The sequence below is a fragment of the Condylura cristata genome, unplaced genomic scaffold, assembly GCF_000260355.1.
Source record: "Condylura cristata isolate star-nosed mole 26May11 unplaced genomic scaffold, ConCri1.0 scaffold00008, whole genome shotgun sequence".
Lineage (NCBI taxonomy): Eukaryota > Metazoa > Chordata > Mammalia > Eulipotyphla > Talpidae > Condylura > Condylura cristata.
The window spans coordinates 4,178,398-4,204,167 of NW_004567109.1; the positions used below are offsets into that span (position 1 = coordinate 4,178,398).

Here is a 25,770-nt window from a genome sequence, read left to right on the forward strand (position 1 = left end):
AGGACCTTGGAGTTCAAGTGTCGTGTCCATGTGGCCTTTGTGGATAGCGGGCGTAGAAGCAGGTGGTTTCTGGGAGTCTTCCCTAGACTGAGTCTCTGCCAGCCTCTCTGCCTCTGGTCCTTTTCGGTGCTCATCAAGGCTTCTCCGTGCTACCTACTGTCTAAGGCATTCTCTGCTGCCCCCTGCCCCTGCTGCCTCCTGGGTGATGCTAGGTGGGTCTCCCTGAACAGGAGCAGCTGGGAATCTGAGCAGAGGAGTCAGGCCCTGCAGCCATAAGTTGGTAAATCCAGGCCCCTCCGGGGGCCGTGCTGCCAGAGCGGGTGGTGGTCAGGGGCGTGTGCTCTCCCTCTGAAGGGCAGCTACAGTGCAGCTCTGGCCTGGCCTTGTTGGGGGAGGTTGGGGATGCAGGAGCCCAGTGTTGCCAGATCTTCAGATTTTAAAGAGAAGCCGGAAACCTGGCAACCAACTTGAGTTTTGGGTTTTTTTTAACCTTGTGCGCCTATCAGTACACATGTGTGGGTCTCATGTGACCCATGGTTTGCCAACTCATGGCTTCTAAAATAGACTTATAGGCGGTGAGGCAGCAGTCTGGTCAGCATCAGAACATCTTTGCATGAGAGGGTGTGGAGGCTGCTTCCTTGAGGCGGCAGGATGGGGCTGTGCTGGACAGGGCAAAGGAGCATTCTGTGGCCTCCTGGGAAAAGTGCAGTGTGCCCTTTGATGGCCTGTCCTGTCTGCTTGATTGGCTTTAATTTCATGTTTCCCAGGAGACTGGAGATACTTAGGGGGTGGGGTGGGGGGAATACCATGGGAAAGCCACTATCTTGCTAATATCCACAAGTATCCACTTGACTTATGTGACCCTGTGGAATGAGTTTGTTTGATAAAGTATATATTCATCCCCAGAACACTTGGCACTCACCCAACAAACCAGTGTTAAGCATTTCCTAAGCGTGAAAGGCTTCTTGTTTTTGAGTCATCCTACTAAGAAACACAGGGACCTAACTATTCCTTTCCAACGGCCCCTGGCCGTCACCGTCCCCAAGACTGGCAAATGTGTGATTTTCTACCACGCGGCGCTCCGGCCCCTGTTAGGCGGCATGGCGCCGGCGCGTGCACTCTGCGCACAGCCAACTGGCAGCCGGCCGTTCACACTGAGTGCTTCGTCTGGCACGGTAGAGAAGGAACGTTTTCAAGGCATTTTTCAAACATTTATTAAACAAATTCAGTGGAACCGCCATGTTAGGAGGTGTGGGGGAGGGGAGGTGCATGCAGGGCCTGGGAATTGGGACGTCAGAGTTGAACTCTCAGCTTGTGGAAGTCACCGCTTTACTGTGTCTCGAGTTGTCTTAGTGGAGTCTGGGACTCATAAAACAATGTCATTTATTCAAAGAGTTTTCTAACAGAGTAATATCCCTTTATTAGTAGCTCTTAAGAAGAGCAATGTGCGCCTTGAGATGGCTGAGAGTGTGTGCTTAAGAAATGAGTTCAACAGGAATCACAAGAGTCTGACTAAAAGGTAACCGTGTCTTTGGTATTGAAGGAATAATTATCTTGATTCTCCTGACTCCAGACCAGAAGTGAGGCTGTCAGAAATCTCAGCGGGAAGTCTCTTCAGGTTTACGCCGAGGGTACATTATTGCCAGATATAGTGTCTGTTCAGAAGGACTCAAAGCATTTTCCCATCTGCTGTCTCAATTGGATTCCTGGCTCGGAGGGAAGAAGGGCGAGATAATAGTCCCGTTTCATAAGTGCGAGATGAGGGCTCAGCCGTCCTCCCCTGGCCCCCTCTCCTCCATCATTCTCCCAAGTTTGCACATTAGAGAACAGGCGTGTAATACCCAAAATGCAGGTAGTTTATATGTTCTTTTGGTTGGTTGTGTGTGTGTATGTTTTAAGATCAAAAGGGGCCAGGAGCCTTTAAAAGACTTCACAAGGTGGCCCGCAGCAGCCTTTTGCCATTTGGAGCGGGGTATTACAAAAGAAGGGCTTTAATTGAGCAATCTAGTTTGGAAGAAAACCCACATTTTAATGGTCAGAGAGCAGGAAGGTGGGGGTGAGGGGGGATTTCAAACAAAGACACTATTTAAAAAGCCTAAAACTGTCTTCTCAAAGGCTTGAAATAATTTGTTGGGAAACTTCAGACCCTTTACTTTTTTCCCTCCCCTCCCTAAATAAAAACCAGATTTGTTAGAAGGAAAAAAGATCCAGTATTGTTAATTGTATTTCAGAAAGTGCCAGAGAGGGAAATATCCCTGTAGTTTTAAACATTGTCCCAAGAGGGGAATGGGCACATACCCTGCTTCACATAAACAGTCTCTGTGTACCATAAATAAACCTTTAAAGAATGAGTTCCAGACAGTTCTGTTTAGTGCAGGATAAACCAAGAAAGGCAAGGACGTGGCCCAGGGACTGTGATCTGAGACCCCATGGCATGTGGACAGGTATTTCTTCTCTCAACTCCGCAGTTTCTGGAAGACTTCAGCAGTTTTTGTCTGGAGCAAGTCGGAGTAGACAGTTTCCTATTTTTATTAGGAACTTATGAACACAGATGGCTTTCTCCTGAATCCATTTTATAACAGGAAACTCGCTGCTTGAGTAAACAAGCATCAGCTTTGTATACTACTGTATTTGATTAGTCATTTAGTTACTACAAGAAAAAGCTCCTTTTGGTTCTTTCTCTCTCATCTCTGACCAGAGCAACCTGAAGGTGGCAGAGTAATTCATGCCAGGGGCAGTGTCTCGGGCTCTTCAAATGTGAGGGGCCCAGGCAGTGAATGACTGGGTACGGGTAGTTTTTACTTCAGAGCCCGGTATGTCCTTGGTCCGGGCAGAGCACCAAGGTTCTGGCACTCTGCAGCTTCAGAGTCTTTGCTGCTCTGTGAAGTCCCCCTTCTTCCACATCTGGTTTGCAGTGAGGAAGTTTCACTAAAAAGCTTTGTGTGTTAAGCGTGTGTTTTGATCTCACTTCCTCTTCTCTGGGAAGAAAGTCATGCTTGGGGTTGTACCCACAATGGCCTGAGTTTGATCCCTGGCCAGGGAGTGACCCACCTGGCACAGCAAACCTCTCTCTCCTTCCTCGCCCGCTGCTCCCCTCGGCAGTGGATTTCAGTAGGTCCACCTGTTCTGCTCCCCACTCTCTCTGGAGTCTTCCCACCCCCGCATCTCTGGCCTGTACCCCAGCTCGTCTATGCAAAAATAAATAAATAAAATCTTTTTTAAAAAAACTAAACCAGTGTGCTGTGCCCTAGAGGCACCTCGCTTGTGCCGCATGACAAGTGTGTGGCTCTAAGCAAAGCAGTTAATGCTCCTGGGCTCCATTTGTCTGTCAGTGAGGTGAGGTGCTAACACTCACTCCCGCTCCGCTCACACTCGTGCAATCTCCACGCGGTGGGGAAGCTAAGAGGAAGGCTGTAGTCCTCCGGTGGGCATGTGTGCACCCCCCCTGGGCATCTGGATTTGTACACTTTTCTCTACATGTGGTACAGGTCAGTGAGAAAAGGCGACAAACGAATGGGCGCTATAGACCTAAAGCTAGTAGTGTTCATACGTGATTTGGGTTATCCGTCTACCTTTGTGTGTGCTACATAAAGTCAATACTCTACTCTCTCCTACGGGAAAACCCTTATTTATAAATATGAAACCCTTATTTATAAATATGAAAGCTTTGACTCTCACTGGGAAGTTGACCTGACTTGTAGCTGTTACGGAATCCAGAAATAAGTACCATGGAGGGCCATTAGGGGGCTAAAGTGATTTTCTTTTTTTTCTTAATTAGGCCCTAAAAAGTACCTTGGGATTTCCATTGATTCGGTTTGAAGATGCCGTCATTAATCTAGATCCATTCACTCGGGTGCATCCCTATGAGACCAAGGAGTTCATCATCAATGATATCCTCAAGCATTTTCAGGAGGTGAGCATGGGAGACGCCGGGGGCTGGAGGCAAGCCAGAGTTTCAGTGGTCTCCACGTTTGTTACTCAGTCGCTGCTAGTCAAGATGCTGCAGCCCTGCTTGTGCTGGGGCAGGTCACAGGTCATGAAAAGCCTGAAACAGTGTTTTTGATTTATAAGCTGCTAGTCTGTCCTCTAGAACCAGCCTCAGGAACTTCCACTCACAATTCCTAGGGTTTAGTTGATGCCTCAGGATGACACCCAGTGCTGTGGGTGCCCCGCTTACCAGACGTGGGCCTGCTGTCAGCCCCCACGCCGTGTTCTTGGTGCCTTTGAGATCCTGCCCTGGAATTGCACTTAATTTTTTTTATCAAGTTGGACATTTTCCATGTGTATTTATTATCCAGACTGCAAAGACAGAAATATATAGCCAAGACATACTCTTCAGTGAATAGTTAGGTCAAGAGCATATCAAATTTATGGGCTGTCAGAGTTAAAATAGATCCTGTCCTTCCTCTTCACCCTCTTTCCCTACCCCGTGTTTTCCTTCTTCACTTCCTTCCTCGCTCTCCTAGCTGCTGGTGTCCCCCCAGAACCGTGGGAGAGTGATGCCGCGGCTCTCAGTGGGCCCCGGATTCAGGCAGTGGGGGCGCCCAGAAGTGGGCACTTGCTTGGTACATCTGCCTGCACCCCCCATTCTCCCCTCCTCCTGCCAGATTCTCCTGGCTGCCTCATTCCACGTTCCTTATAGGAGTGACAGAAAGAAGAATATGATGGACATATTGATTGTAGTTGGAAAGAATCTTTCTGGTAGCTGTTTTTATTCTGAGGTGCATTTGAAGAGTGCCAGATGAGTGCAAGCAGCCCCTGGCACATGCCCACTGGAGGGCATTTAGGTGGAGCTCATGAGTGGACAGGATGTTTTATGCAGTTGGTGAGGATTAAGAGATGATTGTTGGTACTGAGGGTAAGAAAAATGTCAAACTTTTTGCTTAGGAACTCTGTCTGCGAATATAAACAGACGTTGGTTTTCTTCTCTTTCCACTTGACAGGAACTCCTCAGCCAGGCCGCTCGGATCCTGGGATCGGTGGACTTTCTCGGCAACCCCATGGGACTATTGAATGATGTTTCTGAAGGAGTTACTGGATTGATAAAGTATGGAAATGTCGGGGGCCTCATCAGAAATGTCACTCATGGAGTGTCAAACTCTGCTGCCAAGGTAAGGAGATTACAGCGGAATTTCACCTCCCGAGCCTCCTCACTAATGCCAGTTCTCTTGTAGTCCCGGCAAGTCACATTCACATTGACTTCACTCGGGCCCACGTGCCCTCCCTGCCTTTCCCTCACCTCCAGTAGCCTGGCGTGGGTTTGTCCGTTGCGCCTCTGAAGCAGCTCTTCTTCCTTCTCTCCACACCCCTGCCTCGCCCAGGCTCTGCATCTTCCTTCCCTGGGCCTCCGCAGGGGCTTTGATGCCCTGGGTCAAGCAACCTTCCAGGGTGAGGCGGCCCGTAAGTCACCTGACTGCAGCAGCGGGAAGACACTGCTGCCTTTTCTCTTCTCCCATGACTTGTTGCTACTTGGCTTCTTTGTCTGCTAACTGTCCTTTGGTGCATTTGATGGGCCTTTTGTTAGTCTGTGGTTTGTTTCGTGGCAGGAAATGATTTTATATGAGACGCAGGGAGGGAACAGACAATGAAGGGTAGTTGCTACGTGACAGTATTCGAAAGCCCCGTGATCAGCTCTGCTCTCCTCCTGCCAACTCAACACACTTTTCTTCTGTGGATCGACCTTTCTTGGGTGAAGCAGATAAGAAGGCACCGTGCCCTCTGCTTGGTCATTCTAATGCATTTGTTGAAGTGAAATCAAGGGTGTGCATGTGGGCCACTTGAGCATGCAGGTGACTCCACTGTAACAACCCGGGTGGCGCCACCGAGGGACTCACTTGGAAGAGCAGGTAAGAATGCAGGCCTGAGGAACATTCTGTGCGCCATGCCGCTCTTGGTAATAATGTCTCAAAGCTGTTTTACAGACATCACTCTTCAGTTAGATTAGTTTCTTCAACACCTCATCGTAGGAATCAGAACAAAACCAGAATGCTTAGCTGGTTGTTCAAAATAGGCAGTATTGTTGGGGTGTGAGGGTGGCAGACAGAGGCCGGTGAGGCTTCCTGAATCATGATCTGGGCACAGACTCAGGTTCCAAGTCTGAGTGAACGTTCACTTCTCCCGTGCAGCATTTCCACCCTCCCTGGGCCCTTCTCGCCTGGTGGCAACTAGTACCAGCGGCACAGGCTTCTCCATGTTCTCCTTTCAATACTGAGCTCAAGAGCAACAGATGCATGCAATATCTCATTTTACATGCCCATTGTAAGGATTTTATTAAATTCTAACAATCATAGGGAAGTCTCCTTAGTTTTAGGATTTTCCTCTTGGTTTTGTGTCACTGTACTTTGCCTTCATTGGAAAACTAAACATAGTAATGGTTCACCAAGAGGCCCTCGCTGAGGAAGGACGAGCACTGGTGCTGTTGACGTAAGGTGCAGTGTGACGTCATGAAAACTCAGAACGAGCAGGCTGGGTCTTCGATTTAACTCTTTTATTCTGTGAAATGTTCAGACGTGAGCCACCAGGAGACCCTGAATGCCCTTGAAATGGAAGCTAGTTTATCAGCCTTCAGAGGGGAAGAGCTCAGGCCCAGATGGGAGATTCAAGCCTCCTCAGCCAGTCGGCTGTGAGGTGGCTTTGTAGTTAGCCTCCTGGAAAAGATGAAGAAGTCGTGAAGTTGCCTGGGAACTTCCCACAGGTGAGACTTGTGAGGGGTTCTCTGCAATGTCATGGTGAACAGGGGCCGCCCTTTCTCCTTCGTTTATGGAAACCTCATTTGTTTCCTGGTTCTTCTGCTTCCTCTGGAAAAGCGGTTTTTGAAAATGAATGACAGCATAACTTCGGCAGAAACAAAGGTAGAGTAGTCCTTTTCCTCCAGTCCATGTCAGGCCTGGTGGCAGAGAAGCATTTTGCTGAGCATCACACTTCATATTCTTGTTGGGTTTACTCAAGGAATTTGCTTCCTGAGATGGAGACCTCAAGGGGGTGCCCTACTCCTTGTAGGGTTAGGGTCCCTCGTGTTTCCCACTTGCCTTCACGACCCCTCATGTTTCCCACTTGCCTTCCCGACCCAGTCAGGATTGGCATCCAGGGTGCCCCAGTGGAGTCACAAGTGTGTGTTTATAAAAACTAGTTCATATGTCTCTAAAATGAGAAAGCAAAGAGACTTGAAATTACTGCTTCATATTAGAAACGCAGCTCCGAAAGCCATGCTCTGACTAATAATGGGTGGGAAAGTTGACAGACCTCCTCAGATTCGTTATAGTACTGTATGGATGCATAGTTTTCTGTAGCAAGAATCTAACTCTGAGAGGTTTTTGCCCCGAAAGATGATTTGCTGTTACTGTAGACGGAATTGTGCGCTGAGGTGTGTTGCTGGGGGCTGGCACCCGGGATGCCTGGGCTTTCCGCTTAGTTTCACCCTTAAGTGCTCTTTCCCCTTTTCATCTTGAGGGGTGTAGGTGATGGTGATGCCCTCTGCCCTGTCAGCCCTTTATCCCCAGAAACCAGTTTATGGGTTGCGCCAAGGGGATAGGATGTAGGGACCAGCCACCACGTGTGAGCGCCTCCGCCACGACTCCCTGGCTGGATCTTGGTGTGGTGACTGCCCCTGTGAGTGGAGCTGCAGAGCCATGAACTTGCCTGCAGTCACTTTCGAGGAATACGATCCAGGTAAGAAAACTACAGCGCTCTAACTCAGAGCCCGTCAGAGGGACAGAGGACAGTGGATGATCTAACACACTTTTCCGTGCGTGAGTGTCGCATGCGGATCCCCCAGGCCTTCCGACCTCTTTCAAAGTCAGAGTTGGGGAGATACTTAGTGAACAAATTCCCTCTCTTTATAAAGACACTGACTTATCTTCTAGTCGAGTTTATGGTGTACCGTCGTCAGGTACGTACAGGAGAAACAGTTATTCTCAAGAAGTAAAAGTTATTTTCAAACTAAGAATCGCACCAGCGATTCCACTGTCTCTCCCTTCCTGTAGGCACTCGGTGTGCCCTTGCGCAGGCCGCTCTGTCCCCAGGAAGGGGCAGCACCGGCTCGCCTCCTGAGAGGAGCCGGGCCTCCGATGGCACTAACGAGCCTCTGGCCTGCCCACTTCCCACCGCTCTTCTTTGGGTCTCCGGCAAGGACCCTTAGGAGGTTTTTGGTCTCAGGTCCCTTTCCCCAGGGAAATGTGTTTATGTTAAGCATAAACACATGTTTACGTTTACAATGCTAGTATTTCTTAATTTTCTCTTTAATTGAAATTATTTTCATCAAATTCAGCTCGTGGAATTTAGAATTCATGGTTCATGGAATTTAGACTACATGGTTTAGAGTCCACTGCAGGTTAATGTCATTGATAACTTTCATGGTCACGTGGCAGTTTTCTTTCTTAACCTTCTGTTTTATTGCTGCCAGGCCCAACTTTTCTAGCTCTGTCTTTGCAAATAAACATTTATGTTAAGGGGATGTGAGTTTTCTGTCACACTTTAGCTAATACATTTTATTCTCTAGTTTTGCCAGTATTTTATCGTTTGAAATTAGGTTTGCTGGGTATAAATTGGATTTTAAAGACCTCATAGTCTTGTATTACTTCTTGATAAAAGACGGGAACAGGATTGAGACTCCTGCGTCATTATGGGCCGACTGATGTGAACATTCATTGAAACTTGCTTTTGTTAGGTCCTTGCTGTGTTTTGTTTTGTGTATGTTCACCTCTGTTCAAGTCAGGAGACTGAAATTTAAAGAAGTTTTCAAATAACACAACTAGAAGTGACGGGTGGATTTGAAACCCAGTCCAGTGAGCTCTAGAGGTTTCTTTCCTACATAGCTTTGCTTGTGTGTGAGACTTTCCCCCCGGCACTGTGGAGAATGTAACACATTAATTGCTTCTGCGTCCTTCCAGCAGCCTATTATCTGGCATCATTTTAGTAAGGTGACTGTCACTGTATCAGTGGTGTCACAAACTAGAAGTGGGCGTTCCTGGGGAGGCTGGTCACAAGCAGTGGCATCTCCTCCACAGGCAGGGGGCACCCAGCAGTGGCAAGCCTGGTTCACTTGTGTGATGTCACTGGTCATCAGGGTGACCTGGTCAGTAGATGGGTAGATGCTTCAGTTTGGACCTCATTGTTCTAAATAAAACCCTTAGGCTGGGAGGAGGTGACTTGCTCCAGGGCGGCCGGGCAGTGGCAGAGCTGGGGCCTGGCACTTCTGCTCTGTGGCCTCTCGCTTCTCAGCTTGAGTCACATTTTTGAGGTATTGCTGACTCCTTTGTTCTAGACATCCTCTCTACACTAACAAATAAGAACAACAAGAAAAACGAAAGACCTGCATCTCGTCTCAGAATAAACGGTTAGCTTTTAGGAAAATTGTCTGACGATAAAGGCAAATTAGGTGATAGAGAAATGAGACAGCTTAGACAGAAAACCCAGGTAGGACTTCAGATAACATGTGTCCCGTTTCCCTGGTCTCTGTTTGGGCACAGTGTCTGGGGGAGGCACTTCCTTGCAGGAGAGCTTCGCGCTGGCCCCTCGCCTGCCACAGAGTAGAGCAGCCATGCAGGGAGCTGCTCGCCTGCCTGCCCCGAGAGTCCACTGGCTCCGCCGCTAGCCGACACCATCACGTGTGCTGCGGCCCCCTGAAGGCAGAGGGTGCATCTGCCTTTTGTTTAAGAGCGAGCATTTGTTTGCGTTTGCTCTGTAGACAGTATGCCTGTGAGGCTTAAACAAGACCGAGAGTACTGTTTATGCAAGACAAGTTTTTATCTTCACACAAAAGCATGTGCTGTGTCTGCCTGTGTGGATTCTGAAGGGGAAAAGGCAACTTGTGACTTGTGTCTGTTTTTGTCATTATGTATGACTGCTCCGCTTTATAGTTGAGCTGATTATCCCCATAATAGCTTTTCCATGTACCTATGTGCAAGTAATAGGAGGATACCTTCTGCGAAGCACTGGGCTTTGGTGTATTTAAGTTGGCACAAAACTTTAGGTTAAAAGAATTCACTTCAGACAGTGATCTATACCTTAGAGAATGTAGAGTTTTCTATTTTCAAAAGGACTTTGATCCTAAATAAGTCACCCAGGGGATTTCTTTTCCAGTCCAGAGGAGGTGCCTTCAAGTTGCTGTGTGAAGAGAAATGACTCAGATTCTTGGCAGCAGTGTTTTTATTTTCCTCTGATAACCTTGAATACTAAAGTGATTCCCTAGTCTGAGCTCTGGCATGAGGCAACATCGAGGTGCTGAGTGACCCACCCCCATGACTGGATCACACGTCTGCTGTAGCTTTGGAAGCATGTTGGTGTGGTGGGCCTGAAGTTATCTGCATGCCCAGAGTCCCTGGCAGTTTCCGCCCGCACTGCTCCACGACCTTACTCACAGGGATGCTGGGGAAGGGGATACAGCTGTCCTCAGCTATCCCACACTATCAAGCAGCTCCGTAACCAGAAGTTAGAGCAGGCGAATGACAACACCTTTGAAACTTTTTGAAACCAGAAGATGGGAGCGTTTGAAATTCATCTCCATTTCTTGATAGAAGTTCAGCCTGGACCTGGTCCTTGATGGGTCTTCTTAGACTGCATAGCTTGTGTTTCAGAGGAATTTGCTGTATCTTCCAGAGCCTCAGTCTGTGTGGTAGAAAAGTATGTTCAGTTGCTAAAAGGCAGGAAATACTTGTGTCCCCCAAAGGGTAGTGGTTTTCTACCCTTGTGTAAACATAGTGAGTAGAAGAATATCTTCAGGTTTTCTTAGGTTGGCTGGTTTACCCCCAGGGATGGGCTAACACATCCTTTTCTGTCTCTCAGTAGCCTTCATATTAGCATTTGGCCTTTCTCGAAGAATTCTGACAGACTTAGATGAGACAAACTAAAACCTATCTTTATAAACATCCGAAGGACAAATCAAATTCCAGCTCTTGGCAGTAAAAGGTCAAATCGCTCGCTTTGCTTGGAAGGTCGTTTCTATTTTGGTTTACTTTACCCTCCCCTATAATTATCTTTGTAAGTCTCTCTCTCTTCTGCAGCAAAGCTAAAGCAAGTGTTTCTCAGGAGAAGGGCACATCCTGGGTCAGTAGCGACCTCACCCTGAGGAGAGGTGTGGGGCCAGGGCCTCACTAGTCTTCTGCCCTGTGTCGACGTGGCCAGGAGCTGTCCCCATGCTGACTCATCTGGTCTCCGCTTACCTACAAGGCAGGAAGGGTTGTCGCCATTCTACAGATGAGAAAAATAAGATGAACAGTGGTTAGTTACCATCACTAAAATTTAATAGTGACCCTGGGAGCCAGAAATTTTAGAAAAAGTGAATTTGGGAGGCTGCCTGTATATTTTTCTTCTACATAAGGCAGCTTCTCCAATAAGATTCTCCACCAAACTCAAACCTTGGTAGGAATAAAAATGATGGTAACATCATTAAAAAGTAAAATTTAAACTGATTTTCCATTCATTCCCTACTTTAACTCCTCTGTGTCAGGCCTCTGGGTTTTCCAGCTCTTGTTTCAGGATTTTCTGCCTGGATCTTCACTAAGTGAGTCCTTAATCTTGTGTAACTGAAATGGGAGGGAAGAAATAAAAGCTTTCCTGCGGTGCTCCGCTGCAGGGGAGTAGGCAGCGTGTTTTTTCACACACCTTACATGCTGGACCCAAGATTTAGTCGCCTCTAACTGGAGGGTGTGCAGTGCCCGGTGTTCCTGCGGCTCCGCCCCGGAGCACGCCAGGCCTGGTGCTTCACGGGCCCTCGGCCATCTCCTTGGGATGTACGGGTCACGTTGCAATTTCCTTAAGCATTTCCTGAACTTGGCAATTTTGAGCATTTCTAAGGAACCAGGATGTCATTTCAGAGAACGTTTTGTTTTCAGCACAGAGCACACAAAATTGGGGAGAGTCGTGCTTTCCCACTAGTGGTTGATGGCAGAGAGTAGACGCCTTCTCCCCAGTCACCCTTTTCGTTCCTTTCTCAGCTCCCCTTAGTCGATAGTCCAGCCTTTCCAACACTGAAGGTGTTTCTGACCCAGTCACCCACAAGTTGGCTCTCTGACACTCGTGAGCCCGTCGCTTAGGGCAGAAAGCCAGACGGGGCATCTCGGGTAGTGCTGCTGCGAGTTTTGAGGTTGGTTCTGTTGGCCATTGCTGTGCTTTGCTTCTTAGGGAAAAGAAGACAGGGTAACTCATTGGGGCTGTGTCACTTCTTATGGGAATGGCGATACCACAGCTTCATAGTCGGCATGTTTATTGTTGAGCGAACATTTCTGTAACCATGATCCTTTTTAGAAGCCTGAAACCAGGCAAAGGATGATGGATATTCATCGTCACCACCGCCACCACTTCACCAGTGAAGGAACTGAGGCCTGCTGGAAGGATGTAACTTGCCTACAACAGCCAAGCGCAGGTGCTGTAGCTCCCACCGGGTGCTCTGACTGGCAGAGCAAGTACTTGAACCTTACTTACCTGGTGGCCTTGGCGTTGACCATGGGCCTGGTTAGCGTGACCCCACAGAGTGGGTTTCAGAACACACATGGAGAAAAACACATTCTCCCCTGTAGCAGCTTGTCGAGGCTCCCGTTACCCAGGGTGCTGTTTGTGAGCTCCTTGGGAAACCTGCGATGGGGAGCTCGGAAGGAAGCTGAATGTATGACGACAGCCGTCCTTAGAGTGGAGTGTTTGTAGAGGAGAGTGGAGGATGGTCGGGGAAAAATTTTAAGCTTGTAGCAGGACATTCCATTAAGTAATTTCTACAGTGTTGTGGATAAAGGAAAATTCCCCATAAGAGAGATCATGGAAGGAAGGGATTCCAGAAGGAGTAAGAGTCTGGCTTTTCCTTGGATTTCTTCATGGCCAGTTGATGCCACGTCCAGGCCTAACCAGCTCTCATGGAGGCCCCCTGTGCCCAGCAGGGCAGCCTGGAGGCGCAGAGGGTAGCCCGACTGGGCAGGGCCGCACGCCTCTCACAGCACTTACCTCAGGTAGCTGGTGGCTTCTCTTCCCTGTCCACCACACAGTCTGCGGAGGCCCCCCTGTGCCAGCTCCTAGGACATGGAGATTTCCTAGCTAGACACACAAGAAAAGGCAATGATAAGCTCAAAAATCCAGGAGCCCAGCTGGGGAAGGAGTACAGATTGAAGAGGAAGGGCAAGATCGTCATTTACCTCCTGTGGCTGTTCTCGCCTCACCTTTGCCCTTTTTTCTAAACAGTTGTGTCTGTTTAGGGTGCCTTTCTCACTGTCTCTCTCCACATGACTCCAGGTTTGTGAGATCCCATCCAGTACTTTGTTGTGCTGACCTTGGTCACAGCCGTGGAGCGCATGTCTCAGACAAGCTTTCAGCCAGCGCCTGTCATTGCTGAGCACATGCCGGTCTTAAGGCTTCAGAAGGCTGTTTTGGGGGGCAGGGGGTTGGGAATTCAGGCAAGAGGTAAGTAGATGTAACACAGGGAGGGGGCAGCTGGGGTCCCATGAACACAGTGCCCTGGGGGCCCACAGGGAGCCCAGTGAGAACAGCTTAGCACAGAATGGGGGTGCAGTTTTGTTTACTCATTTGCATTCTAGCGTGAACTTAAAGCTCCTAGAAGGTGACCGTCCGACCCATCGTTTTTGCCCATCTCCCCTGTGTGAGCTATGAATATTTGTGTCAGAAAAGGGAATGGGCCAGGCTGTCCACTCTGGTGAGGCGTTTTCCACGTTTTCATTCGGGAATAATGACTAAGTGAGAGACATACCTGCCGAATTTTTTTAATTGTGTGTTTTTTTATGGTTTTCAGCTGAAATAAACAGAAACAACAAACGTGTATGACTTTCCTCCCGAACAGATCTGTATGCCTACTGACGCCAGGCACCATGCTCTGTGCAGGAAAACACAGAGAGGGAAGGGCTGCTGGCTTTCAGGCACCGACATCCTCCTCTCCCCACCCCTCCCTTGCCATCGCGGGGTCCCGGCACTGACCTGGCTGGACTGAGGCCCGGAGTGCAGTGCTGGCCAGGGACTACCCTGCCGAAGGTGGCGGCTCCTTGGGAAACGGCCCCTGGGGAGAGAGGGCAGCCCAGTTCCTCCTAATGTAATGGATTAAACTAATATTTATGGGAAATATCTGTTTGCTTTATTAGAGGAACATGTTTAAGTAAACATTTCCTGAAAGCTATTGAATTTATATAACAACACATTGGTTTGGAAGCAATAACTTCTCAGTGTTTTCACTGAGATGAAAATTAAGCAGAGCATGCTTCCAAAACAGCCATTGTTCTAGCTTTGTTGCCTTTGTAAGGTTTCAAAGCAGGATACTGTGGCCAGTAGGACTATTTTCTCTTTATTGGTCTCTTGGAAATTGATGAAGATGATGCCAAAGTTAGTTATAAAGAAAGAGCTACTAATAGCTTCTTGTAGTTTTATGGGAAATTAACCTTTGAAAACATATTCCTTTTATTTGCTCTTCACAAGCTTATACATTAAAGAGTGCAAGTGTGATCATTTTCACTTGACAGAGGAAGAAATTGAGGCACACAGCAAAGGTAATTGACTCAGGCAGGGTCAGTGGGGAACTTGGAAAAGAGACGGGGCCCAAGGGTTCCTTGCTCCCCCGAGTCCACGTGGCTGCTGCCCAAAACACCTTCTCCCCTCAGCAGTCACCGCACCCCGTGGCAGCGAGGTCACCTGACCCAGCAAGGCAGGCATCAGGATCACACCTGCCCAGTGCAAGGAAGTCAGCCCCTCAGAGTTCAGGCACACACGCCGGGCCGGCTGGGTGGGTGGGTGGCTGGCTCTGATGCCATGACTGGACAAGCCAGTCTAGTCCCAGCAAGGCCCAGGGGCAAAGCCGGGTAGGTTTTATCAGCCTCTTTCTGGGAGTGCTACCTGTGCCTCTTTGGACATTGAGCCCTGTGACAAGTCAGGTTTGCAATGATTAGGGAGGCCACCTGGTAAGACAATTAGGTGCCGGGGGAGTAAGTGAAATGGAGAGAGAAACCCCTTCTACTCAACACAAGGAACATGCACCACATGGTTTTTTTTTTAAAGGAGAAAACCCAACCATGTCTTAGCTTCAGATATATTAAAACAAAAACAACAAAAACCCGGAATTCGTTCCCCCCCCCACCCTTGTCTTAACATATTTATCGCATAACAAAGCCTAACCTTCCCAAGTGAGACCGACCTGCCTCAAACTGCTCCTTTCTCTCCAGCTGGACTGGCAAGGCAGGGCCCTACCCAGACACTCCTGCAGACACGCAGATGCCGATTCTGGAAAGAACTCGGTCGGCTTTTACCCCATCCTAATTTCACAGAGGAAAGCTGAGACCCGGTGAGGGTCTCAGTGTGCGTCATCACAGTGCCAGCTCCCCCCACGCCTTCTGGCCACAATCTGGGGGTGTCTTTCAGAGGGGTGGGTCCTGGGGGGTGGCTGCTTCTCATCCTCTGACCAGTGAGGGGAGAGGCAGTGTGGCTGGAGTCCCGAGCTCATGTCTGTCCTCAGTCTTCATGTGCGTTCACCTGCCTCTGTCTCTGCAGCAGACTGAGCTTGAGGTGGCCTTTTGGCCCAGGTACCTTAACCCCAGCACTGTGCCTGGTGTGCAGAACGCCCTCAAGGGCTTGTGTGAGGGTCAGCTCACCTGAGTGCGTGGGAGGACAGCTCCTTTGACGTGCTAACCGCTGCTAGCCTGTCAGTGTCAGCCAGTAAGCCAGACAGAATTGAGCCTCACCTGAAAATAAAACAAGATCCCCCAGAAAGACAGACAGGGAGCCCCCTGCATAATTACGTGTAGATGGCAAGTGGTGGCATGAGGAAGAGAGAAAACTGGCAGAGTCTTCAGTTGATGCCAAAATTAATGTGACTTTGCCATTTGAAATGAAATTGTAAATGCAAATATTTACACATTGATCCGCATGGTGGTTAATTACAGCTGTTGTCACGGGGTTCCTCTAAAGGTTTTGAGTTGAAAGAAAAGGAAAAGGGGTGGTTTCTACCGATTGTAACGTAGGGCACACATGGCTGTGCCCTTTTGGGGCACCCTGCAGAGGCAGCTGTGCCGGCCACCCACTGTCCAGTGGGCCCGAGAGAACGTGGGTCTTGGAATGCTTGACCTGAACTTGCGCCTCTTCTCAGCCCTCCTCCTAAAGGAGCTGACTGTGCTGCCTCTGGCTGGCCTGGGGTCTCTGTGAGGAGAGGTGGGCGGGCTGGGGGTGTCCGGCCGCCCGCCTGGCACAGCTGCAGGGTCAGTCGGCCAGTGCTGTCACTAGCGTAGGTGTTGTCTGGAACCTTCGTGCTTTGCCGTTTTGCTTTAATCTGGAACACTTTAACAAAACAGCGGACCAAATGGTGACTAAGGCCTGACCCTTCTCCAGGTCAGATGAAATCACCATTTTGTGTCTCAGAATCCTCATGGGGGGGTTTAAACTCTAAATCACACAGCTCAGCCCTTTCGCTAGCTGGTTAGAGCAAGATTGCAAAGAGTTAACACTTTTGCTTTTTCGGAAAGTTATCTGTGAAGAGTATTAGTTGTTTAATAAAGCGTGCCTGCCCTCCCGATGAACCCGCCAGTGACTCTGCAGCTGGGGTCATTCCAAGTTCACGCGGTGGACTTTTGACTGCCTTCTGTGTCTGTGAAAACAGTCGGCAGCTCCTGCGGGGATCATTCATTCAGGCCTGTAACACAAAACTATTGCCAACGGGCACCTGCTGGGGCAGCTTCCCAGGAGGCCTGAGAGGGAAGATACCAAACCCCTCAGGCATCTGTGGAGATAAGAGCAGCAGGGGTCCACAGGGAGCCCCTAAACCAGTTTGCACTTAGACCCCACAGCCGGGCCAACAGGCTGGTGTCAGGTATTAGGGAACCGGGGTCAGGATAGGATGTGAGCTAATTAAAGGCCTTTTACCAAAAGGAGGAGGGGGAGAGAGAGAGGCGGTTGGTTTTATCTGTGGCCTTCAGCTGCCGTCCATGCTGCCCGCAACATGCCGCTGCTGCAGTCACGGTGTGTCACACCCGCTCTGCCTCGCCTCCCTTGAGACGTGCGGTTTGCAGAGACCACAGGTGCACGTGTGGAATTTGGCTCCTTCCCCCACTTTGGCACATCTGGGCATTACGTGCCAACTCGGCCTGGTCTAGGTTTTCACCTGCTTGGAAAACCCAGCTGCCGGCTGTGACGGGTGTGCAGAAAGTGCCCGCCTGGCCTTCGCTGGCGAAGGGGTGAGGGCGGCGGCTGCCCAGTGCCAGAGTGTTACTCAGCCCGCAGTCTGCATCACACCCCTCCACGGTCATCCGGAAATGTTTGATTTCCCTGCTCTTTGGCTTTTTTGCTTAGCTTCTAGACACCCTCCCTCTCTCCCCTTCTCCCCCCAGCAGCAATATTTCTAGACCAGTGGTGCTTTTAACTCTGGTATTTTTCTAATCTGCCTGGTGGTGAAACATTTCTTGAAAACAGGTTTGTCCGCCCACAACCCCAAACCTTACTCTATCATTTCTGATACATTTCACATAAGCGTGACTGAACACAAAGGAACATTTAGATTAACCTTGCACTACATAGTAACAATCCTAGGAAATTCCAGTCAGATGTCAGGACCTGTTTCCTTCAGCCTGGAGGCTTGTGTATCTCTTTTGTCCATGTTCTGATAAGGAGTAACAACAGTGTTGATTTTGTGTTTCCTTGCCTTTCTCCGCCATTATCTGTTCTCTGAGCTGACCCTCAGGGTCCAAAGTGGTACAACTTGTGAAACAGATCACTGCAGTGAGGTCCCCTGACCACCTTCGTGGGTTTTTGTGCATTTGCCTGGTATTGTGTTTTCCTCTCTGGCCTCCTCTGACCATGCAGATGAAGGGGGCTTTGAATTGAAGCTAGTAGTGGTGGGGAGGGGGTGTCTGTAAGACCATCAGCTCCCACGTCTGTCTTCACATAGATGTTGGTTGTTTACTACTCACAACCACCAGTAAATGCCAGGCCCGTTTGTACACGAGAACATGGAGGCTCAGAGAAGTGAAGTCAGTGGCCGAAGTTTAGGAAGGCAGCTGGACAGCAGCCTGGTCCTCAGCGCCCACGCTGGGGCACGGGCTGCGCCCCATCTACCGAGTGCCTTCACCCCTGGGCCCCACTGCATATTGATACACAGCACTTAGCCACGAAGGCCACTCTTGGGTGCAGAGAACTTAAGCAATGGTTTGGAGGCCTTTCCCATCCTACCGTCAGTGGTATGATTAACTCTTTCCTAGAAGTCGGGCCATCCCAGTCAGAGCCTGTGCCGGAGCCAGGGGGCGTCCTCACTCTGTCCGAGACACTTTGTGCAGGCTTTCACCTGTGCGGCCTCCACTCACAGCTGACTAAATACAGATGTATGTGCCAAAAGCATAATCTCACATTCGTAATCTCATTTATTCTGTTGTGTGATAAATTCACAGCTATACATAGACAAAAGAAATCTGGGCCCAGTGTGGACACTGAAAATGAACCTGAGACAAAGAGGTCTCCTGTCCGGTCCCTTGGCACGGTCCCGTGACACAGTCCCGTGACAGAACTTGCAGGTGTCAGGGTGCGAGGCTGGGTGGGTGTTGGCATGGCAGGCAAGGAGCTGGGACAGACCTCTCTCCCCCCAGGTAAGGAGCAGATGTCTGTGCCACCTCTGAAGTCTGGGGAGAGGTTCACCAAGTGCACGGAAACCAGAAGGGTGGAGGCAGGCAGGTGCAGCCTTGAAGGGGGTCTTGGGAGGTGGCCCAGGGACAGGACATCACACTGCTGGACAACTGGGCGATTCGGGGGCAAGCTGGCTGCCTTTTTTAGGTGCTTTCATTTCCCCGCCCACTCCCCTCACTGATTGTAAGTGAATTTACAATCCTGAGTGCAGTATTGCTGTTGTGACATGACCGTTACCTGCTGTGTGAAGTGCTGACGAGCTCAGCAGTGGTTTTGTATATGTGGGCAGAGCAGTCCCATCTTCCACAAAGGGGCCAAAATAAAATCAACAGCCACCCACCCCCAGGAAAAACAAACAGGGCTTGTTTTTTATAAAATTCGAGCTAAAACTGGTGCATGGCCTGTTTACCGCCCGTAGAGCTCAAGTCCGACCCAGGTCTTCTTTCTGTCCAGAGTGCCTGGTCTAGCACTGAGGTGAGTCAGGGTCTGCCTCCTGCATGCCACTGAGCTAGTATCTCCATGCAGCCTTAGCCAGAAGCTTCCCTCCCTGAAGCCCAGCGCATTCTAACTCACGGCCTCTCTTAACATACCTGTGCCATTCTCAAATGACAGCAGCAGGGAGGTGGTCGGCCCCTCCTGGACTTTGCTTTTCTGCACAGCTTGAAGCTCAACACATGAAGTGTTCGCCTCTGTCCCCAGACCCTGTTCTGGAAGTGTATCTGACCCCATCTGATGAATTCAACCAGCTCTCACCTTAGTCGCAACTAGCCTGGATGAGACCTAGCTCCCTGCTGGCTCCCCACCTGGCATTTGTGGGTGGCCGCTTGGTCCCTCGGCTCAGCACCCAAGCCACTCAGTGGGACTGAGGGATGTTTGGACACGGTGTAGAATGCGGTTTTTGTAACATCTCTTACCAGAACCGCCTGACTTTGGGGATCTGTAGAGTGGGGTTCATATTGTAGGTGAGGTTACATCTTGCCTCGACAGATGGGTAAACTATCACTCCACCAGTATCTCCTGACTTCGTACAGCCTAACTATATTTGAAGACCCGTGTGCTAAATCAGAGCTGACCTTTTGAAACATAAAGAACATAACACTGATCATTGCAGTGTTAGGCAGTTTATACCACTTGAAAATTCTTCCCCACTCTCCTTTCTTCCAGTTGCTCGGTCACCTGGAGTCACTGCTTTTTTTTTTCCTGTCATACTCTCGCTGCTGTCCTGCAGATCCTCAGCTGCATCAAAATTTGCATCTTCCCCTCCCCAACCTGGCTGCCCCAGCGACTGTCCTTGGCCTGGCTGTATGTCACCGTATGTTTCTGCCCTCTCACATCTGCCCTCAGCGCAGCAGTAGAGCCATCCTGTGAAAACATTATGTCCCTGGTTCCGCAAAGGAACAGTCGCTAGCCGCATTTGTTACCTGGTTGGGAAGTTCTGAAGTTGATTTTTAGTCCATTCTGCTCTCTCTTGTTAGCATTGGAGGTTGTGACCCATAATTTCTAAAGATCAAAACACATCCAGGGAGATGAATTTCTCTCTTCCTGTCTGCCCGACCCTTTGCTGAAGAGCAGTGTCACTAAGGCTCCAGATCCTCTGAGACCCCTGTTGCCTTGTGGCACAGCCACAGGCATCCTAGGAAGTTTGTGTCTTCCATCTGAGCAGCTGCCTTAGGTCTTGTCTCCCTCCTCTGCCTCGACTCTAAATGCTGCCTCTTAAATACGCAGCCCAGGAGTGGACGGTGCCTGGGCCTGGCTTCTCTGGGAGAGGTGCTAAGAAACCACCAGTCACTGGCACTCAGCACTGAATTTTTGAGATCCATCCATGCTGATGTGTGTAGCTGTAGCTCATTTTACTTTCACTGCTATATAGTATTCTGTTGTATGACTGTGTCAGGCATTTCGACTATGCCAGTGTTCTGCTGTATAAATGTTGCTTCAAACTTTCTCATTCATCTTTCCCGGAGCACATGTACTAGAGTTTCCATTATAGAGTCAGTGTTGTTTAGACAGGAAGATGGGTAAATGGTTTTGATAAACAGGTATTAATTGGCTCTTTTCTAAGGAGAAAGTAGATTGAACCACAGCCCTGTTTTCCTATCTTTCTAGTACGACGTTCTCTCTTAAAAGCAACCCAACGCATTAAAACAGGCCCATTAAGTCACCTTCTGAAAAGGCATCTGTTGAGTTCAATGGTTTTCTTCTTCATTCTAAGACTTGTTTTGTGTGAAAGCTCTTGGCTTAGGAATGGCTAATTTAGACTTTAAAAACACCAGATCTGTAGGCAGTGAACTGGTGTGAATTATAAATGCCCTCTCTCAGTTCTCCCTCACATGGGTCCAACCACAGCAGAGGTAAGAATATCTAGAGGGAGCCTTCAGGGAGTGTGGAAGTCTCTGAGAGAGGAGCTTTCTGAGGAGCTTTTATAACTAAACTACAATTCTGTTTTTATTTTAGTCCCCCTGAAGGTGGGAATATTTGTGTCCATTAGGAAAGAACCTGTTTTGGCCTGAAGGACTTTGAGCTGCCTTCCATTCCCACCCTGTCCCCCAAAACAGAGGCTTAGCTCCTGTTCGTCACTGTGCTGAAGTCCTGCTCCCAGCCCTGGTCTTAGGCCCCGTCATACACATGCTGAATCCCTGTCTAGTGAGTGTTGGTGTCTGTGTGCATCACTCTCCCACATGCGGGCTCTGCCCCACCACCTCACAGGCACCTAGTGTGTGGCCAGCTGGTAGAGTCCGCCTGAGCGCTGTCAGTGCATGGTGCTTAGAACACAGGGGTGCAGAGCAGGAGGGGGGCCGGCAGGAGCATGGGTGGGAGCTGAGCAGCGCCAACTTGCTGGCTTCTGTCTCCTCTCCGTAGCCCTAATTTCCTTTCACTGCACACGACCGTTCTTGCCAGAGCCAACAGCTTCCTTCTGCATCTAGCTTTGTTGGGCAGACTGGTGCTGAAGAAAGCAGGCCTTTCTGCCTGCTGCGTCACCTTCTTCAGTAGATCCTTCTGTAAGAAACCAGGATGGTAGAGCAGCAGGGGCTTATGAAACCACATCTCCCCTCCCCTCCCCCCGGACGTTAAGAGCGCCTCATGTCCTGACGAGGAGCAATATGGGCCTTTGTGATTTGTGGGAAGGAGACCCAGATTTCAGGCCTGGTGGCTGGGCAGAGTTTGGGTAGAAGAAAGGGGTGAGGTGGCAGTGTTGGAATATTGATCAGAAGGGAACTGGGGCCTGGCCCACCTTTGTCCAGGGATTCACATGCAGGGATCGCATTTTTCAAAAATATTATCATTTCTGTACTTCTCATAGCTGCCTTGCTCTGGTACCTCCCTGACTTGGAGAGGAGAGCTGTCTTCCCGCTGGTTCTGTAAGATTTGTACTGGCTCTCCAGGAAGGGATTTTCCTGGAAACAATTGCAGAAATCATGGTAGGGACCCTCTCTAGATGACCCAGAATCAGCAAAGGCAGATGCTGGGCTGAGTCTTGTTGGAGGTGGTCTTCTAGCTTCATCTGTACCACGGGCTGATAACAGAGAGCCCCACGTGGGCTGGTTGTGAGGACAACCGATGAGATGTTTTCACAGAGCCAGGTCCTCCGTGCGCTCTGCTGGCCGGTGTTCCCAGTTCGCAAGCTACACCGGTCTTCAGCAGGGAGGCTTTCCTCTGCCAGTTCTGCCGCACTGCACTTAAGATTTCTTTGAAGAAACAGGGATAGAGCACTTTCTGAAAACCTCATCAGGATATTCCAGGCCCTTGAAACGTATCTCACTTTGTCTAAGAAGTTGGGCTTCTCCTGGTGTGGAGCATCGCGATTGTTCTCCATGATGTCACCCTCGCCTCTCTTCCCAGGCTTTTGGCATTAAAGAGAATGTGTCTATTCATTTGAAAGACAAAGTACTTCACAAGAATGAAGTCCTTGTGACTGGGAATGAGAGGAGCTTGAGCTTCTTTTCTATTGTGAAATGTTCTGTTTCATTTCTAAGTTTCTGTATTTTGAGATGTAAGTCTATTTATAATTGACTTCTTTATGATTTCCTTTGTTCCAGAAAGGGTATAAGGTGATTTCTATGTTACAGGATGAGACATGTAGGGTTCATGTAGGGAGAAAGGGGGGAGCAGAGACTCATTAGAAGAAAGAATGAGATGTACAGTAATAAACCCGGCATTTACACATTGTTTTGTGTTTTTCCCCAAGCGCTTTAAAACCCAGGTCGCTTTGGCTGAACCCCGCCGCTGTGTGGGTGGTGTTCTCCCTGTTTCTGAGATAAGGGCACTGGTTCCCAGGGAGAGTGTGTCCCACTTCTTGCTCACACCACAGATACTCTTGGCTGAAGTCAGGTCAGGACTCCATGCTCTTCAGACCTGCTTCCCGAAGGCGAAATGACTGACCGCCAGGCTCAGGGATTGTGGGGCAACTGTCTCGAAGGACGACCCCCTCCTTTTTGTCTTTGCCAGCTCAGTCCTGGTGCACTGATGCATATTGGAAAACGTTTTCCGGACAGTAAAGCTGAGGGTTTCTCCTGGGGCAGGAGGGCTCATTCATGCTCTTGGGCAGCGCTTACTCTCCAGTAACCCACCTTCTGGGTTCTCTCTGCCAAAGCTGAGAGGAGGCCTGGCAGCCTCGGCAGGGCCCCCTACTCTGCCGGGGAAAGGTCTACAAGGAGAGCAGCCGATAAAGATGGAAGGAGGCTGGGTGGAAAGATTTGGCCATGCCCACAGGCTCCATGATCTTGGTCTAGAGAAGACAAGGGGTCACAGACCCTGCTAGGCCACGGCACCCCTCTGGTGCCACGTGGGGGCATTCTGTGGATTCAGCCGTGGCCAAGTCTCCCAAGCCTTTTTAAAGAAATTGCAAAGTCCTGTCAGGAGAGTGCTTCAAACTACCCCGAGCTTCCAGATTAATCTGAAATAACATCTGAGTTCACAACTGGGTCACAGTTGCGGAATAGGCGAGACTTGCCAGCTCAGCAGGCGTGTGTCTTGGGCTAGTTAAGAACCAGGACAGTCTTAAGGTCTGACTTTGTTACATATGTTTAGACCTTGTGTGCCGAGATAATTCTGGGTGGCTTTGGATAACTCTGTGTCTTAGCTGAAAAGGAGTGTCTGTTGTCTGATAAGTGTTTATCTGTGAAATAGCAACAGGGCCCTGTCTCAGGGTAGGAGGCTCACGGCTCTCCAGAGGCCGGCAAGGGGGAGCAAGGTCACTGGTGTAGGCTTGTAGCCAGAGGTAGGGTGTCAGTCCTAATTTTAAAATGTCCTTATTATTCTTACTCAGTCTGTTTTCTGGCGTCGTCTTCTCTTTGCCTTAAGGGCTAACATAATTATAACCAAAGCAGGCAAACTTGCGCCATTTCTAGTGGATAGAGATCTGGGGTCCAAAAATGCCTCTCTTCTGCCAAACCTCAACTTGTTCCATACCATTTTTGAAATTGCCCTTTACCCCTGCCACCTCAGCTGAGTGCTCAAGCTGTCGTGGCAGTGGCAGATGCCGCTGCCTTTCAGCCAGTCCCTGTCACTTTCCCTAGTTCCTGTGCGATGGGGCTGTGCTGGAGACCAAGACTGGTACTGGGCAGCCGTCCACTGGGAGAGCCAGGCCTCCCTCACACCATCCCCCTTTCCTCTTGAACGTGGTCCCCACCTGCCCTGGTGACAAGAATGATGCTGTCGCCAGCCACCACTCAATTGGGCACAGATATTAAAGAGGAAATTTCCATTAGGTAAATAACTGAAAGGAGAGCCCTAGAGAAGCGGGAGCAATTCAAGCCCAGGCTCCTGTTACCCTGGCCACACGCCTGTGGTGTCCCGCACTTGCTGAAGATCATAAAAGTGCCAGGAAACTGACAGGGCAGCACAGAGGGACAGTGTGAATTTCTTCATGCCCCATTCCAGCATCAACTTGAATTGCAGTTTTATAAAATCAGCTTCTGAGCCTGGCCCCCTGTGAGGCTAATTTGCAGTGACTCCATTCCCATAGACAATGGCATTTGGGGTAGGTGGGGGCAGTGGGGTACGCTGTGAGTGTCAGCTGTGCAGAGCCCCTGGCATCTTGAAGTACCCCCTTTCTGAAAACAGGGCTCTATAGAAATTAGTGACTGAGCTGTGGCCAGAACTCACAAGTATACTGTATGTGGAAACTTCCTGCAGAGAGAGAAGTGGGAGAAATCACTGTTGTCAACTTGGAACAGCAGAGTTCTGAGGGACGTTCTGTTCCTTGGAGCTTTTCCTCTTAGCTAGAGATGTTCACTGGCAGCCTTAAGTTTTTGTGGACTTGAAATTGCTACAAAATGAACTACGTTGACTGAAATCATAGCAAATTCTTATTGTTTATACTGAGTAGAGTTACAAATTATCTGCAAATTACCTTCTGTTGCTATTGGCTTTTCCATAAGTCACACCGCATGGCTGAGAGTTACGCCCAGCACTCCTGACTTCCTGACACTTCTTGAAAACCCCTGTCCCTATGTGGTACCAGAGGTAGAAGGTCAAGTCAAGCCCAGGGGAGCCCCACCAGACTGGGAGGTGACTGCATCAGGGAGGGCTTCCTGGAGGAAGAAGAAGGAGGAATGGGGAAAAGGAAGTGAGGAGGACCCAGAGACTTGCCGCCCCCACCACTGCCTCACACCCAGTGCCTCTAGTTCTCCCCCAGCAGGCGAGTAGCTGGCACCCCAAGGTCACAGCCAGCACCTGCCCTGTGCCCCAGCTTTCATGCCACTACTGTTAAGTCTGCTCCCAGGCCCTGGCCTTGAAGCTTTGTGACTGTGAGGAGTCTTCATGTTCCTCTTTGCATATGAAGAAGGGAAAGTTCAAATACGTTGTGGTTTTTGTTTAATGCCTTGCAGAAGTCAGCTAAGTATTATCTAAACTGTTGCCCACTGGCAGGTCCTTATTCTTATCCTACGAAAGCACAGGCTCCCAGTTAAATCACTTGTCTGGATTTTGCAGCTCTTAAATGCTACAGAATGCAAACTCAAGTGTGACCATCTTCCTGTTTGGGTATCTGAGGTCCTTGAAGGCAGGAGGCAGAAACCACTTTTGATTCACAATTCTCAATCGGGAGCCTGGTACATCTGGGGCTGTCTACCTTTTGATTGGCCGAATTCACTTCCTCATACCTCCAGGAGTCTCAGCCCAGGGCCCTTGGGGTGCTTTTATGTCTGATTAATCTCAGTATCTGCCTCCAGGCTTCATTTCCCATTT

General features: G+C 49.5%; 1 protein-coding gene across 2 annotated transcripts in view; it reads left to right on the forward strand.

Moving 5' to 3' along the window:
* Positions 1–25,770, forward strand: part of VPS13D (vacuolar protein sorting 13 homolog D (S. cerevisiae)) — a 184,381-nt gene that overhangs the window by 111,653 nt on the left and 46,958 nt on the right. For both annotated transcript variants that reach the window (XM_004678519.2, XM_004678520.2), the window contains 2 exons: positions 3,779–3,913; positions 4,944–5,111. In XM_004678519.2, the coding sequence (XP_004678576.1) occupies positions 3,779–3,913; positions 4,944–5,111 (303 nt within the window). The remainder of the gene's footprint in view (positions 1–3,778; positions 3,914–4,943; positions 5,112–25,770) is intronic.